We start from the raw sequence: 16,167 nt of genomic DNA on the forward strand, positions 1-16,167 counted from the left end.
GGTTTTGATAGCTGATTTTCACCCCAGTTTAACTGGTTCTTGAAAAAACAGGATTACAGACATTATGAGTTGGCTTTAATCGATAAAACAACTAACCTTTTGCTCTGTTTGCAGCTGGTCACATCTCTGCTTTTCAAGGTTAAGTTCTTTTTCCAGTCTTTCAACTTGATCCCGGAGTTGTGCCGTTTCTTTCTCCAGAACAGAAGTAACCTTTAATAGCTCTTCTTTTTCTTTAACTATTTTTTCAATTTTAAACTGTTGAAAAGAAAAGAATTGTTAGTAATTTTTCTCCCTTTGACTCCCATGCAGTAAGCGGATGACAAATTACCCCGGTGTTTGAGCAGAAGCACAAAGTATGTGTCTTCTGGCTACATGATTTTACAGCTTAATCTTTTTAACCAAATTTCTGAAGTTTCACCACTCTAACTATGTCACCATTGCACTACAGTACTACAACACAGTCACAAAGCAATTTTTATAACAACTTTATACTCTTTTATCCTCTTGAAGTGTTTTTAATGTATATTTGCTGTCACTTTGGAAGAGCTAATTAAGACAAAACAACAGCTTGGTGACAAAGAGGCTGCTTAGCGTAAACAAACACACAGGAACAACGTTGATGCAATTCTGAATGAAAAAAGGAAAAACAGGGAAAAAACTCACACAAAGGATGTCTTCCCCCCCCACCCCCAGCCTTCTTACTCAAAGAGCACAGATGGCAGCGATGGACAAGCAGCCTAGACTGAGTGCAGTGGTATACCTGTAACCTGTTCAAATACTGATTCCTCTAACATGTACATGTTCTGAATTCCAATCTAAAACTGAAAAGCAAACCAGAAATACAGCCCTTTTATGTACAATCTAGAGAATCTTTGTGGTCTGCTCCTCAAGATTCTAATTCACGTATGTTTGTGCATACATAAGTATGTATAAAATGTAAGAATGTATAAACTGATAATATTTTAAGAAACACTGAATCAAACCTCAAGAAGTCCAGCTTTTGTGGTCACCACCAGCATATCGGAGTTTCCTTCATCTTCCATAGTGAGCAATTCTTCAACAGGAGAAGAGGTACGGAACTGGAAAGGTGTGCTTGCTCCACGGATTTCTCCTTTATGAGTCACGTAACAGAACTGGTAAAATTCTCCATCATCATTTGGTAGGTAGTATCCTATCAAAATAAATTCAAATCTGAAGAGATACTCTACACAAATAAACCCTACTTGCAAGTCTCCATGTAGAAATACATATCAGACCACACGACTTAGGAATATCATTCTGATCATCTGTGTTACAGTACAGACATAGTCAATCACAACCGTAAACAGGAAAACATCACCCTTCTCACTAATTTAGACTCCCAAAATTTATCCTAGCCTTTCCTTTTTATAAGACACAGAAGCCTAGGACAGTATCGGTTAACAGGCACTATATACACATGCATCGCCTTATGTATATTAGGTATAACTGACATTTATATTCTTATTGAATAGAAGGACTGTTATCTCATTCCAGCTATTGCTACTTGCAAGTACAGATAAATCCATTGTTTTTAAACAAGACAGTAAGCTAATATCAGTAGTCATTTTAGGACTCTAATACTTCATTGTTCTACCCTATTATTACTATTATTATATTTTAAGCAATACATCCACATTCGCACACAAACACCAAAGCTAACTCTGTTAAGAACCCACCACTGGTAATTTAGACTGCCAGTCCCTGGTCCCTGCTTTTTTAGAAAGGAACAAAGGATAACCAACTCATGCCATAGGTAACTGATTTTACAGATGTGTTTTTTCCCCATTATTTCCCTTTCTCAGGCTGACAAGCCTGACACAGAAGGAAGTTCTGAAGGTCATCTAGCCCAACTTCCTGCTCAAAAAGAGACTGCTGTCAGTAGCACTCTTGGCCTCCTGCAGCTTTGTGTAACCAAGGGTATGGAAATCTTATCCTTCCAAACGTTCCCAGGATACCTGTTCATGTGCTAGGTCCTTCACCTCTTTTGGTGAAAAAACTCTTCTTTTAATGTTAAATCCAAAGCACTTAGACCACAATCTATAGCCACCGCTCCTTTTTATGTGGTCAGTCAATAATGAGAAGATTATGTAACTGTTAATACAGAAGGTGGTTCTTAACTTCGATTTTCCTCATTGCTCTCTCATTTTCTAGTTCTACTGCATCTTTCTGAGACTGGGAAGGAAAGGGAGAGGACCGGGTATCCACATGCTGCTGAAAGTGTAGTTATAGTATAAGCTTTTAGAGTGGTCTACCATTTTCTGTTTTGTTTCTTATTCTTCTAAAAACTTCAGCAATTTCCTCTCCCTGTCAAAAGGGACTCTGAAACTCTGAACCCTCAGTAAACCATCATTTACATTATTTATCCCTTCTTTCTCTTTGTAGAATTACTTTGCATTGAGAATGACTGCCTGAAGTTCAGAGACTGAAGACATGCAAAGCCACAGTGCATTAAGAGATGCCAAGATTCAAAAAACCTCGCCACTGAGATTAAACAACATTCCTTGGGATAGTTTCCAGCTTCTCTTTCCATCAGTTGTGAACACTGTCCAATTACCATGTAAAAATATAACGATTCACACAATCACTCATACAATTTCCTTGACATCTAAAATAAGAATGAACTTCACACTGTTAGCAAAAAAAAGCATGCAAAGGACACAAAAAATCCTCTTCCAAAATATGCTTTTAAAAATCTAGATCTACTCTGCAACCCTAAATATCTTAATATACAAATAAGTTTTTTCTTTAAACTGTGGAAGCCGGAAAATACAGGCAGGTACTGCTTTATTTAAATTCACCTTGAAAGTTCAGGACACAGTTGACAGTTGATCCTTCCACATAATTTTCTGGCATAGGTGACCACAGAAATGTGTAATAATCTCTTGCTGTACTCCAACCAACCTAAAATAAATTAAACCATAATAACAAAACAAAAAAGAAAAGAGAGAGAGAGAAGTATTAAGCAGAAAAATATGCTATAGTTAAGATATCACAGCCTGGCCTTTACAACATACCATAATACGCATATTTCTCATTCAACACAAAATAAAAAGATACTTAACAATGTTTACAAATCAGGAATATTTTAACAAGCATGTCAAAGATTTAGCATGAATTTTATTAAGCTTGTTACCTAAGTCAATAAATGGGACTAAGGTAATAAAAGGGTCCATATAAATTAAAACACCATACAGTTTTCAGTATACATTAACCTCCTATGTGATACATTTACTTTTTCCTGCAAAGATACACTGAAACTATAAAAAGATTAATTCAGAAGCTTATATTGAGACTTTCCTAGAGCAGGTTCTGCCAATGCTCACTATTTTATTGCGGAATCCAACACGTTGATCATAAAACAAGAAGAAATGGAATAAAAGCTATTATCTACTGAAGACGCAAAATTTGATAGGCCTAAGCTAGCACTTCTTTTTCTTTTTCAACACCTTCTGCAATATTAATAATCAGCATGTCACTCTTCCATACACACAACATGCTATACCTGCAAGAAAAAGATAAAAAGCATGAAAACTTAATTCAGCCAAGTTAGTGCAGTTTCCCTGATAATATGAACAGTTGCCAGCTTTCCAGTTTATCATAAAGACCTTGAAATATGAAATGTTATCCCCCAAAGAAACGTATTCCAGCAAATTTGAAATAAAAGTTGTAGAACCATTAAATTTGCAAAAGACAACAAAGATCATCTAGTCCAACCATTAACCCATCACCATCACACCTACTAAACCACGTCCCTCACTGTTATATCTACATGCTCCTTGAACACCTCCAAGGATGGTGACTCCAGTACCCCCCTGGGCACCTTTTCCAATAAGTCACCACTCTCTATGAATTTTTTCCTAACAACCAAACTCAACCTCCTCTTAAAGTTGCAACTTAAAGCCATTACCTCTTGTCCTGTTGCTGTTGCCTGGGAGAAGAGGCCACCTCAACGCAACCTCCTTTAAGGAAGTTGTAAAGAGCAGTAAGGTCTCCCTGAGCCTCCTCCAGATTAAACAGCCCCAGTTCCCCCAGGTGCTCCCATAAGACTCATGCTCCAGAGACATCATCAGCCTCATTGCTCTTCTCTGGAGACTTTCCATGGCTTCAATATCTTTCCTGTAGTGTGGGGCCCAAAACTGAATGTAGTACTCACGCTGTGACCTCATCTATGCTGAATACAACAGGACAATCACCTCCCTGCTCCTGCTGATCACACTATTTCTGATACAAGCCAGGATGCCATTGGCCTTCTTGTCCATCTGGGCACACAGCTGGCTCACATTCAGCAGGCTGTCAGCTAATCTCTCCAGATCTTTTTCCTCCATGCAACTTGCCAGCCACTCTACCCCAAGTTTGTAGCATTGCGTACACACATCTAAGCCTGAAACCCAAAGTAGAGTGTATTACAAATAGAACAGTAATAGCATAGTGGAAGTGGAGAAGAAAATGTTCCACTGCACTGAAGAAAATATCAAAAACATAGTCACAAAGATGATGCAACTGTTTTTGCAGTAACTGTGGATGGTGTCCTGGAGTAAAGAAAAACAAGGGACAAATGATCCGCCAAATTTACCTACATTTCAGAAAGGAGAGGAAAAAAAGTAAAAGAAAGTTAACAATAAACATTTTTTTAAGGTAATATTCGTTAGAGAGAAGTTGGGCTGACTTGACACAATCACCAAAATGGAACCAACTGTTCTACTTCAAGCCTATTCTTAGCCCAAGTTTTGAAGATTTCTCTGATATCCCCCATTGAGGAACTTTTAAAGGCATAAATGAAATGAGATCTCCTGGGGCTGTTATTCCCACATTGTAAAATAGTTCAGAAATAGGAAGGAAAGCTCTTCCGGTAACTTGGGGGGGACAAAAGCAACTTTTCTGTAATAAACATCCACAGGAAAAATATTCTGCAAATTTTTCACATTAGTCATCTTTCCAAATCTCATTCAGATGCAAATCCCCCTTTCTTCACAGAAGCTGCTTTCACCTCTGTAAAAAGGAACATATACCATTATTTGCTGCCCTACAGCACAGAAAACTTTTATATATAGAAACTCGATTCTCAATAACTGGTGTTATGGGGAGGAAAGGGGGATATCTGTTGATTCTTGTTTGTTTTAATTTTAAAAGGGAAACAAATTCTTTACCCTGTTTGTTCTGAACAGAGTAATTCAAGCTCTTCGGAGTGCTCCAGTTTTTCTTTGTTTTAAAAACAATGAAGGGAAAAAAACAGTAAAAAATTAAAAAGAAAAAAGAAAAAAATCAGCATAAATACATACACTGATTTCCTGAGTAAAATGGAAATTCCTTCTGATAATCAAGCACTTCAGAAAACATAAGTGAGAGGGAGCAAAATCCAGAGGATATAAACACTGAATACCATCTACCCTGAAACCAAAAACACTATGAATATTTCTAATATCAATGCACATAAAATTGGTTGGGTTTTGGTGTTTGTTTGTTTGTTTGTTTTTGTAATTTGTAATTTTAATTTTTAATTTCAATTTATTTTAATTTGAAATTACCAAAAAAAATAGGGACCTGGGCAGCCTGGTCTGGTATTAGATACGGTAGCCCTGACTGCAGCAGGGAGGCAGGAGCTCAATGACCCTTGAGGTCCCATTCAACTCAAGCCATTCTATGATTCTATGAATACAAAGACCAACTACGTAGAAAGCAAATTAACCAACACTTCTGGCCTGTTTTTGAGTCGGTAACATATTTTCACACGTAGTATGTGGGTTACTGGTAAAAAAAGAACTGCGACACATCAGAAGCCAGTGGGCAATACCCTGGGAAGTTCACCAGGCACTTATTATCTCCCTTCACTTCCCCTATTTCTGGTCATTCATCATCCACTTCCTCTACCAAAGCTCCCATCTTACACACTTCTGACTCTTAGAAACTACGTCGTAACAAAGCACATGTAAAGTTATCTGCATGAGCAGATCTCTCAATGATTATTTTCATACATGGGATTTCAGAAAACAGGCTTCCCTGCCAGGAATTACAGATATAAAAACATGACAGTATAAGGAAGAAAACATGAACAAATCCCATAATCCTCAGTTACACAAATTAAGAAAGGAGGAGGTTGTGTATTGTGCAGCAAAGTCAGCAACATTACTTCATGTTCTTCCTACTAAACAATTATTATCCATACTTCACAGAATCACACAGAATGACCCGGGTTGGAAGGGACCTCAAGGATCATGTAGTTCCAACCCCCCTGCCTGGCAGCGCCACCAAACATACACATTTACTAGATCAGGTTGCCCAGGGCCCCGTCCAACCTGGCCTTGAACACCTCCAAGGACGGGGCATCCACAACCTCCCTGGGCAGCCTGTTCCAGGGCCTAACCACTCTCCTAGTGAAGAACTTCCCCCTAACATCCAACCTAAATCTTCCCTCTTTTAACTTAAAACCATTTCCCCTAGTCCTGCTATTGTCAGCCTTTTCGAAGAGTTTACTCCCCTCTACAGGATTACTTCTTAAGTGAAAGAAACAAGGAGTAAAACAAAAGTAATCATACGCTGAGAAGAAAATAAATGGAAAAGTAAGTAACAGATGTTGTAAGTCAAGGATCTTTACCTTGAAAACAACTATTTTTCTATTAAAAATATTAAAAAATAGAGTAATATTATAAATATGAAAGCACCATCAGGCAAGACAGCATCTACATCAAAATAGCTACAGACTTTGTTGCTGTGCCAGAACTCAGTGGGATTCCCTTAATGAAAGTAACTTCCCATCAGCTGAAAAAAAGAAAACGCATCATCAATTACTGACATAAACCCAAAATTCCAAAGTGCAAAGCAAGTATACAACTAGCAGATATGCTAGATATGCTTGCTTCCCCCCAGAAATCTAAAATGAGAAGTCTCATCAGGAACTTCCTGAGAGCAAGGAGGAATAGAAAAGGCACAGTTTATAATTCTAAAGCAAAATCACAGCACAAGCACCAGCAAATAATACAGTACTCCCATTCAAGCACAGAAACATTATAAGACACGCAAGAACTCTGGCATAAAACCCTCTGAATTTTAGAAGAAGAGAAAAATAATAACCTGTCAAACTGTGTACAAGATTTGTTACGAACTCTGACCTCAAGTTCACCATCCAATTTCCAATGCACTGACAGGCTGCAATGATGCCACTACTTTTTAAAGAAATTAATTGAAAAAACAAAGTTAAAATGATAGAATTCTTAGAGTTGGAAGGGACTTTTAAAGGTCACCTAGTCCAACTCCCTACATTTAACAGGGACACCTACCGCTAGGTCAGGTTGCTCAGTGCCTTGTCTAGCCTGACCTTGAGTATCTCCAGGGATGAGGCATCAATCACTTCTCTGGGCAACCTGTTCTAGTGCCTCACCACCCTCACTGTACAAGACTAAAGACTCCCTCTTAGAGTATGAAGCCATTTCCCTTTCTCCAGCCACAGCAGAGCCTGCTGAAGAGTCTGTACCTTTCTTTCTTACAGCCCGTTTAGATACTAGAAGGCTGCTCTCGGTTCTCCCTGGACTTCTCTTCATGCTGAACATCCCCAGTTCTTCCAGCCTGTCCTCATAAAGGCATTCCATCCCTTGGATCATTTTTGTGGCCCTCAAAGTTCTTTATTCACAGTTAAAAACTCAAAAAATACTCACATTCTTATTTCTCAGCCAAAAGAGAAAATGAGACTTAGATGATGCAACTCCCCTAAACTAACATACATATATATATGACACGTCTATCTTATAGTTTCTGCTGCTAACCTAGTACTTTGTACATCCTTCCAGCCTCTCTCTAGATTTAATTCTCATAACCTTTACTCAGAAATCCTTCTAGAGAGCAGCTATTTGTGTGCATATTCTAATGTCCATTTCCACATACTAATAAATTAACAGCCCAGAATCCAAATCCTACTTCAACCACCTCTACCCACGTTTTCAAGCCAAACACAAAACACACAGCCAAAACACCATGTGTCCTACCAATGTCATACTCCGATTACATCACCATGTGCAATGTGTCACTCAAACAATACTCACGTAGTTCACTTTCCTTTCATAAAATAGAGAGCTTTAATAGGCCATTATAGAGCAAACCGTGCATTCTATTTGATACTTGTGAGCAAAAGGCCTCGTTTCATTTGAAGACATCATAAGCTACTTTTTAGTTACATAACCAGTTCTGTACTCACAATGGAAATGCTGAAGTTTGGTAAACTTAAGATGATGAACACTGAGTACTTTTAAGTCAGGCTGGAAGGGTGGGGATGACTCAGCTGTCTGCAATACCCGCACCACACAGCACTTCCTTCTACTAACAGGTAGAGCTGTCAAAATTGTGCTTCTGTGCTGCCCTGCATACAAAAGTCCCTTTGCTCTCATTGTCATTAGCTCCCTCCATGTTTACATTTTACCCACAGCACATTTCCACCACGAGGGTAGGAAAAAACAAACAAAAAATCAGCTGACTAATAAGCCAAACGATGCAAAGGAATAAAAAAAGCCATAATAGTACATGGGTTCATGAGTAAATGGCTCATTCAGCCATTTCTCATTCTTCCAGCAGTTCTCATCAACCACAAGAACAGCAGCTTTCACTCTGCTCCATTGGATAGTATCTTACCTAACTACACAGCACGTGTACTGCCAACAGACCAAAGAAGCAGATCCAGGAAAGACCTGTTTAGCTGAAGCAACACTGACATGTCCAACAGGGCATTTATAGTACATACCTAACATGATGCAACTCTAAAAGAACTATCAGAGTTCAAATGAATCCCTTTTTGTTATTCGGAAAGGAAACTATGCAGTTTAGAATATAATTTGGCAAAGTGCTCTTTAGTACTGCAAGTATTCAGTGAACTCCGCTGAAAGAAGGAAATCACATCCAAACCCCAAAGCTGTCCATCTCTGCTGAATGTTACAAACACGTACAGGCAACCTTTTAACTCAGGCTATTGAGAACATATGGTATTTGTTGCTGTATCAAGGTACTATCAGGTTCCCAACCTATCATCATCTCTTGTTGGTTGTACTTCTATCTCGAAGTTCAGAAGAATATGTGAAAGTGACATTGACGGAGTGCCTGGGCCATATGATCAACTTTCTCTCTTACTACATATAAATCAAACTAAATACAGAAAAAATATGAACACTCTAAAAGAAAACCTGGTACACATGTAAATGACTGTCCAAGGAAACGTTATGACAGATCAAAGAGTAACAAAGTTACTGTTTACTTTAAGAGATAAGAATGAAAAAGTAGGGGGAAAAAAAGTGGTTGGGTTCAAGTAAAATATTAATTTACCATATTTCACTAAAACAATATTGGCACAACCTTTTCATTTCAAAATTGCCACCAGCTACTGACCATTTTGTTATGTCACTTGTCTCTTTAATGCACAAGCCCACTACAGCAAATATTTTTAGGTAATTAATGACACCCGATCACGATCCAGGTTTATAAATACCTGAGGTGTGGGAGCCATAGTGGTGAGGCTGGTCTCTTTTCAGTATTGCATGGGGACAGGACTAGGGGTAATGGGATGAAAGTACAGCATAGGAAGTTCCGCACGAATGTGTGCAAGAACTTCTTTACAGTGAGGGTGACGGAGCACTGGAACAGGCTGCCCAGGGAGGTGGTGGAGTCTCCTCCTCTGGAGATGTTCAAGACCCGCCTGGACGCCTTCCTGTGTGACATGGTGTAGGGAGCCTGCTTTGGCAGGGGGGTTGGACTCGATGATCTCTACAGGTCCCTTCCAACCCCTACAATTCTGTGATTCTGTGATGATAATTTCTCATTAAAGTAGCATCATGTGAACCCATCTACTGAGCAAACCGAATGACATTACAATTGACTACTTTTTAGAAACACTTGTTGGATAGATATTTCTGTTATTTGAGATACGTCCTTCTGAAGAAGGTAAATGAAACAAGAAAGAGAACCACTATTATTGGTGAACATAGTAATTCTCAAAACATTCAGAATTACAGTAATTCTTTCCCTACTATTTTAAAAACAGGACATACTGTTCACTACACATTCCTGTATCTATCATGTCGTGCTGCGCAGTGATGATTCCGTGCCAGAAAAAAATGTATTTCAATATGACTGTGGTCAGTAACACATCCAGCTGTTGCCATATACTGATCTGCAGATATGGAAGTAATTATTATCTAGAGTATCAACCCATGACATAACCAGGACTTGGAAACCGCTCACACAAGTTATGCTGGTATTTGCAGTTCAAAGTTCAAAGAAGACTAAATAACTCAGAAGACTGCAAAAAAAGCATTTCTATAGCTTGGTTGTTGTGTTGTGACAAGACTATCTGTAAGCCATCCTGTCAATCCACTGCAAATTTCACAGATCATAGATAAGTTAACTCCAAGGTTTGCTATAAATCAGTGCACTGAAGGGACAGGTTATTAATCTGCACGTAAACACACATACTGCACTGATGCACAAACAGTAGCTGAGGTATGACCTCCTAAATAATGAGCACCTTTTCAAAGCAAGCCTGTGCTTCCTGTGTTCAAATAACCTTTCAATATCTTCCCAATCCTGGTTATTCATTTTTCCATACTTTAAGCTACCAGAAGGTCAGAACATCATTTTTAGATTGTGAATATTAAAAATGTGCACATTAAAAATGAAATTTCCTTTTCTTCCCTAGGTGTATATAGTGGCAGTCAATACCAAAAGTACATCTATAATTAAAGTCAAGATCCTATCAGAACAGCAACGCTGATCACTTTAAAAACATATTATTACTATTGGATCCACGGAACAGAAAAGATTTAATTAGTTAATGATGAAGCACAACTGAAAGCATTATATTAAAATAAGTAAGAACCCCACCTGATATTGCAGGTCTTTCCAGCATGGTGACCTCTACAAAGTTATATCTTCAGAAACCTAGATATTATTACAATGTATACAAACACATACACCTATAATTCTGCTCTCTTGAAGCAATACACCTTATCGTGTCCATAAAATTACTTTACTGAGCTTTTGAGATGTGTAGTAAAGCTTCATCTACTGCACAATGAACATCTGTCAGGCCAACTTGCACACATATGCCCTAGATGAAGGCATAAGCAATTCTTCCTAAAAGCCAAAAAGTTTTTTTTCCAAACACTTCTGCAAATCTGGACATTATATATTAATAATGCAAAATATATATATATATCTTGTGGCCATATGATTATTTCGCTTTATTGTAAAATAAACTAACAAACTGTAGACTTCCCATCCAGAGATGAGGACCACCTACCAGCCAGTCAATTTTTGCAAACAGATGCAGAACACATACTAATTGTCTTCCCTCATTTCAAAGGTTTTTGGAATTTGGAATACCCTAAGGGCTCTTCCAGATTTCAACCCATCAAAGAGAAAGGGAGGAGAAGAAGGAGATGCTGAGCTTGGAGCATTCCGGGAGTACAGATCTCCTATGAAACCTACCAAGAACAACAACATGCTCCCCTCAGGCACTCTAGGAACATCGGGTTCTTCTGCACAGAATCCCTTAGTAGAGGGAAAGCAGATCTCAAATTCTAGTTCCCATAAAACAGCACAGAAAGGAATTCGGGTTAAGGAAGCACATGCCAAGCACTAGACCAACACCGAACTGTAAAACTGCTTTGTTTTGTTGGGGCTTTTTCCCCTTTGTAACAAGAATGATAAACTGATCAAGATCTAGTGCTCGATCACAAATGACCCACCAGAACATCACAACAGCAGAAAAGAAATAGCAGAAATGAACAACAGCAGACGGGGAAATTCAATCAAAAACATCCCATAGGAAACAGAGAAGAAAAAGAAAGGTACATACAAAAAAATAGAAGGACTGTATACTCAGAACTTGAAAACAAATGACAAAGATAAGGGTAACATCCTCTTCATTACTGCTCTTTTTCCTCCAAGTTATTGCCAAAGGTGTAGCTCAATGGGCACGTCCATTAGACAGACATACTTTGTAAGAAAACTGGTACAACTGAAATATCCTGCTGTACCATATTCGCTGCATATGCAACATCACCTTCTTAGTATATGAACACTGTGCTTGCATTAACAATAGACAACTCCCTTGCAAACAATTCTATATGCAACAACAGCAAGAAATTCCTTTTGCTTGGCATCAAAATTGATCACTGGGAACAATAAAAAACCCCAAACATGACATCTGTAGCACATACATGGGAGTGTTAAATTTCAGAACTGTCACACATTTGGGGATTGTTTTAGTTCTTTGTAATAATGTTGTATGGCACAAATCTTTGGCTTAGACCTTCAGTTCTAGACCTATTCTACCTCCCAACAAGATGTTTTTGATGTGTCTGCTGACAACAGTGAAGTAGTATATTATCTTGCCCTGGCTTCTTATTTTAAGCTGCTTTGTAAAATAGCCTTGAGAAGAGGATATGTGTAATTAAACCACCACAAACATGAAGGAACCAGCTGTGGTACCTTCCACTGAATTCATTACAGTATCATAGTATTAAATGGATTAAAGTTCAGTGAGGAAAATATCCAGTAGAGGTAGAAAATTGGAAACACAGAAGTGCAAAGGTGTTATAAAAGATACAAACAATAAGTGGAAAGAGCACACACCAAGTGAAAAAGACTGAGAAAAGTGCAAAGAAATTCCATAAATAAATAAAACAAATAGCCACACAGAAAGACTTATCATTAACTTCTGGTTCCTACAAAGGATTCCAATTTTAATATCACTTTTTTACATAAGTTGCACAAAGTAGGACAGTTACAATAACCACACATGCAATTGCATTTGCACTGAAAACATTTGACATGTGGAAACTAAGGAAATACTTAAAAACTCAAAAGCTGGAATCTAAGATCTACTATATGAAATCTGTTTTTGTTTCTAGAACCACTTGCTCTTTAGAGAAATCTGAAAAATGAACTTATATTGTCATTCCACACAAAGCAGCCATGCCAATTATTCAGGCTCAGACCTTCCTCTCCCTCCCCACTCTCCTAACCTGTTCACTTCCATCACAGTGACAACATCAGAGCTGCCCACTGCATCTCACAGTAAACAAACTGAGGAATAAAACCAACTGGGAAACAAGATGGTAAAAGCTGAGGGAGAAGAAATAATATTTTTTCAATCAGATCATTTCCCTGATCCATTTTGCTGTGCAGCTGCATAAACAGCTGGACTAGAAAAACAAGTGGGATGACACAAGGATACAGTGTTTACTGAAGAAATCACTACGGCTGAAGAATTGGACTTTTAAGTTAATGATTTTCATTCAGATCGAAAGAGGTACCTATAAATTTTGTTCAATACAATCAGAAAAAAGTTCTTAGTGAACCAGATGTGCAAACACAGGAAGGAATACAGCCGAAGCCATTGATCCCTAGAACAGTAGTACACATTAGAACTATCAATGCCACGATGCTCACAGGAAAAAATGTCTTTGTGAAGATGTAGTAAGGTACAAACTATTCACTGTAAGCATTACTCACACACATATACACTGATAAGCACAGATGTAGTAGGACAGCTGGCTTCATTTACCTCACTGCACTATAACTATATAAAGACAGTATATTCATAACACGTAGTAACAAACAGAAAACAATTTTCGCCCTTTTCCCCATCTTGCAACATTTCCTTCCTTCGTAGTGATGAGAATGAGATGGACTAGAAATTCAGCTGTGGAATTCCCCACTAAAAATAATTTACTCCCAAAATGCTGGTCTGAACCTGAAATCGATTCCCTGACTTTGTTCATCACACAAGTGCCTATTTCACATAAAGGGGAGGAAGAAAAGAAATAAGTAAAAGAAAGGGAAGATATGTTACAGCCGTGTTACCTTCCATCAGCTCAAAGTGTTTCCCAAACAATTGCTAAAGCTATATTGCCTGCAACTATCGAAGTAGAATAAAAACCTCATACCTCAATAGCTTATGAAATTATCATCATACACAGTGAAATGAAGCATATCTGTACACTGGACATAGCGTTACAAGCAGTCACTGAAAAAAACATTTTGTATTTTCTGCTGTGCTCAAAAAAAATCTAATCTGTATTTTTAGGAACCTAATTGCCTCCCTTACTTAGATTGATACACACAGAACCACAACATTCATTTCTCAGGATACATGTAAATAATACCAAAATGCTTGTGTAACCTTAACAGCACTCTCTTTAAACTTCTGACTTTTAGTCTCATAGTATCAAGTCTCTTACTTTTCTTCCATTCCTTCGCACTGTTAACTAAACATCAAGCACGCTCAGTCACACTCCCGTTTGTCAAAACACATCAGGTCATCAAAATACATGGATGTATTTTTAACCAGTTCCTACCAGAGAAATCGCCCTGCTTGTAGCTAATGTCACCCTCTCACAATTCACTGACTGTTGTCACTGAATATATTATTAAAAATCCAATGATTCCTCCCAAATCATCTCCATTTAATTCTCTACCACATCATGGCTTCCCTTTACTCCAGCACATTTGTACTTATCACTCCAGCCTCATCTCCGTTAAAAGCTCAGACTGTGACGTCACACTGTGATGCTTCCTCTAACATTTATAAAAGTATTATTTTTCGATTTCTCTATTAGAAACTGGTTAAGAGAAGACAGTGAACAAGTGAAAAACATGAATAGATTAAGTTTTACTTACCTTGAAAATACCAACCCAGTCTTTCTGATGAGGATGGATAAACTGGGTCAGAGTGTAGTGACATTCAAGGTGTGTGTTCGGCAGATAACTTTTTGCCACATTCTGAAAAATCACGTGTGCAAAATTGGATGTCTGTAAAGCGTTAGCTGAAGATGGGACTTCTTGAAAGGATGACATGTTTGATCTGCAACAAAATTGGAGGAGCTGTTACTTCAATATCATGAAGAACTAAGTTAAAAATAACCTGTTCAAAAGATACCAGACAGGGAAACAATTCACTCCTCTAGTCTGACAACAGACCAGCTACAGACCGAGCCCACCAAAATGCACTGCTCCAAAACAATCACTTCAGGCAGTCATCTCAGTGATGAAATGAAAACAAAGAGAAAGCACCACTTAACTGAATGCCCCTACTGCTATAGCACAGATAAACTGAGTACCAGAAAGAAGGAAATAAAAGTGGTGGGAAAATGAGGCAGGGTTAGGGTTAGCTATGACTTAATTAAATGTCTTTAGTGACTCTGGATGCTTCAGGGAAATCCGTACTTCTCAGTGCTTTTGACAGTATTTTCATAAATAAAATGTTGTTCCCCACTCAGTAAAACTAAGAAAGCTTCATTTTAAGACATTTTAACAAAGGAGAAAGATTATCTAAACAGTTTGGGGTTTTTTTTCCTTATTTTATTTCTCCTCTCTTCTGATGTCAGCAGACTGGAAGCACATTTGCTGTCCCCACTTTAAACATAGATACCCTTAGTCTTGCACTTTTACTAATAACAACTGAACTGATGGCGCAGACATTCAAGTCTGCATGCAGTTGGATGGATTAGCACTAATTCAGTTGGATTGCAAAAGCTTCCCGTCAGCTTTTCCCTTCACCACCTCATTCCGAATACACTGTGCTGAAAATTACAGCACCACAAGATGCTTCAAAAGCAAAACATAAGGGTCCATCTCTCTGAATTATTAACAAGTACAAAGCTGCAGTTTCTGCTAACCTAAAAGAAACAGAACAGCCTTACTATATGAAGCTAAGCAACACTGAAAGGAAACAAACCACGTCAATTTTCATCACCTTGGTAAGAAAAAAAAAAAACAAAAAACACTGGAATATAATTTTTTTAAAATAGATTTCCTCAAAAAATTAGGAAGTTTATTCTAAGAATGTGCTAAAAGAAAAAAAAAGCGACTTCTGCAGACTGCTCTGCTTTGCAGCCCAGATCCAGGCCTACACAGGCCGCCCCGACCAGCTGATCCCCGTACAGGCGGGGGGGGGCCTCCCGGTGGCGCAGCGCAGCCACCCGCCGCCTCACATCCCTGCCCGCCCCAACGGGTGGCGAGGACCGGCGGGGAAGGGGCTGCCAACCCGCCCACCCCCCTGGGCTGCGCCCCGCAGCGCCCCTTACCTATGCAGGCGCGGAGGACGCCGGGGACATCAACATGGGGCCTCCACCATCAGCGCCACGCAGCCCCGCCCGCCCGCGTCAC

The 16,167-nt window shown here is 38.7% G+C and overlaps 1 protein-coding gene across 3 annotated transcripts in view; it reads right to left on the reverse strand.

The window, feature by feature from the left end:
* TAX1BP1 (Tax1 binding protein 1) overlaps positions 1-16,160 on the reverse strand; it is a 47,371-nt gene extending 31,211 nt beyond the window's left edge. For all 3 annotated transcript variants that reach the window (XM_015853731.3, XM_085538437.1, XM_085538436.1), the window contains exons 1-5: positions 16,086-16,160; positions 14,680-14,863; positions 2,820-2,922; positions 984-1,171; positions 97-255 (exon numbers count right to left, since the gene is read on the reverse strand). In XM_015853731.3, coding sequence (XP_015709217.2) covers positions 97-255; positions 984-1,171; positions 2,820-2,922; positions 14,680-14,856 — 627 coding nt within the window. In that variant the 5' untranslated portion in view covers positions 14,857-14,863; positions 16,086-16,160. The remainder of the gene's footprint in view (positions 1-96; positions 256-983; positions 1,172-2,819; positions 2,923-14,679; positions 14,864-16,085) is intronic.
* Between the last annotated feature and the right edge of the window lie 7 nt (positions 16,161-16,167).

The sequence above is a fragment of the Coturnix japonica genome, chromosome 2, assembly GCF_054131305.1.
Source record: "Coturnix japonica strain WE chromosome 2, WE-NBRP24, whole genome shotgun sequence".
NCBI lineage: Eukaryota > Metazoa > Chordata > Aves > Galliformes > Phasianidae > Coturnix > Coturnix japonica.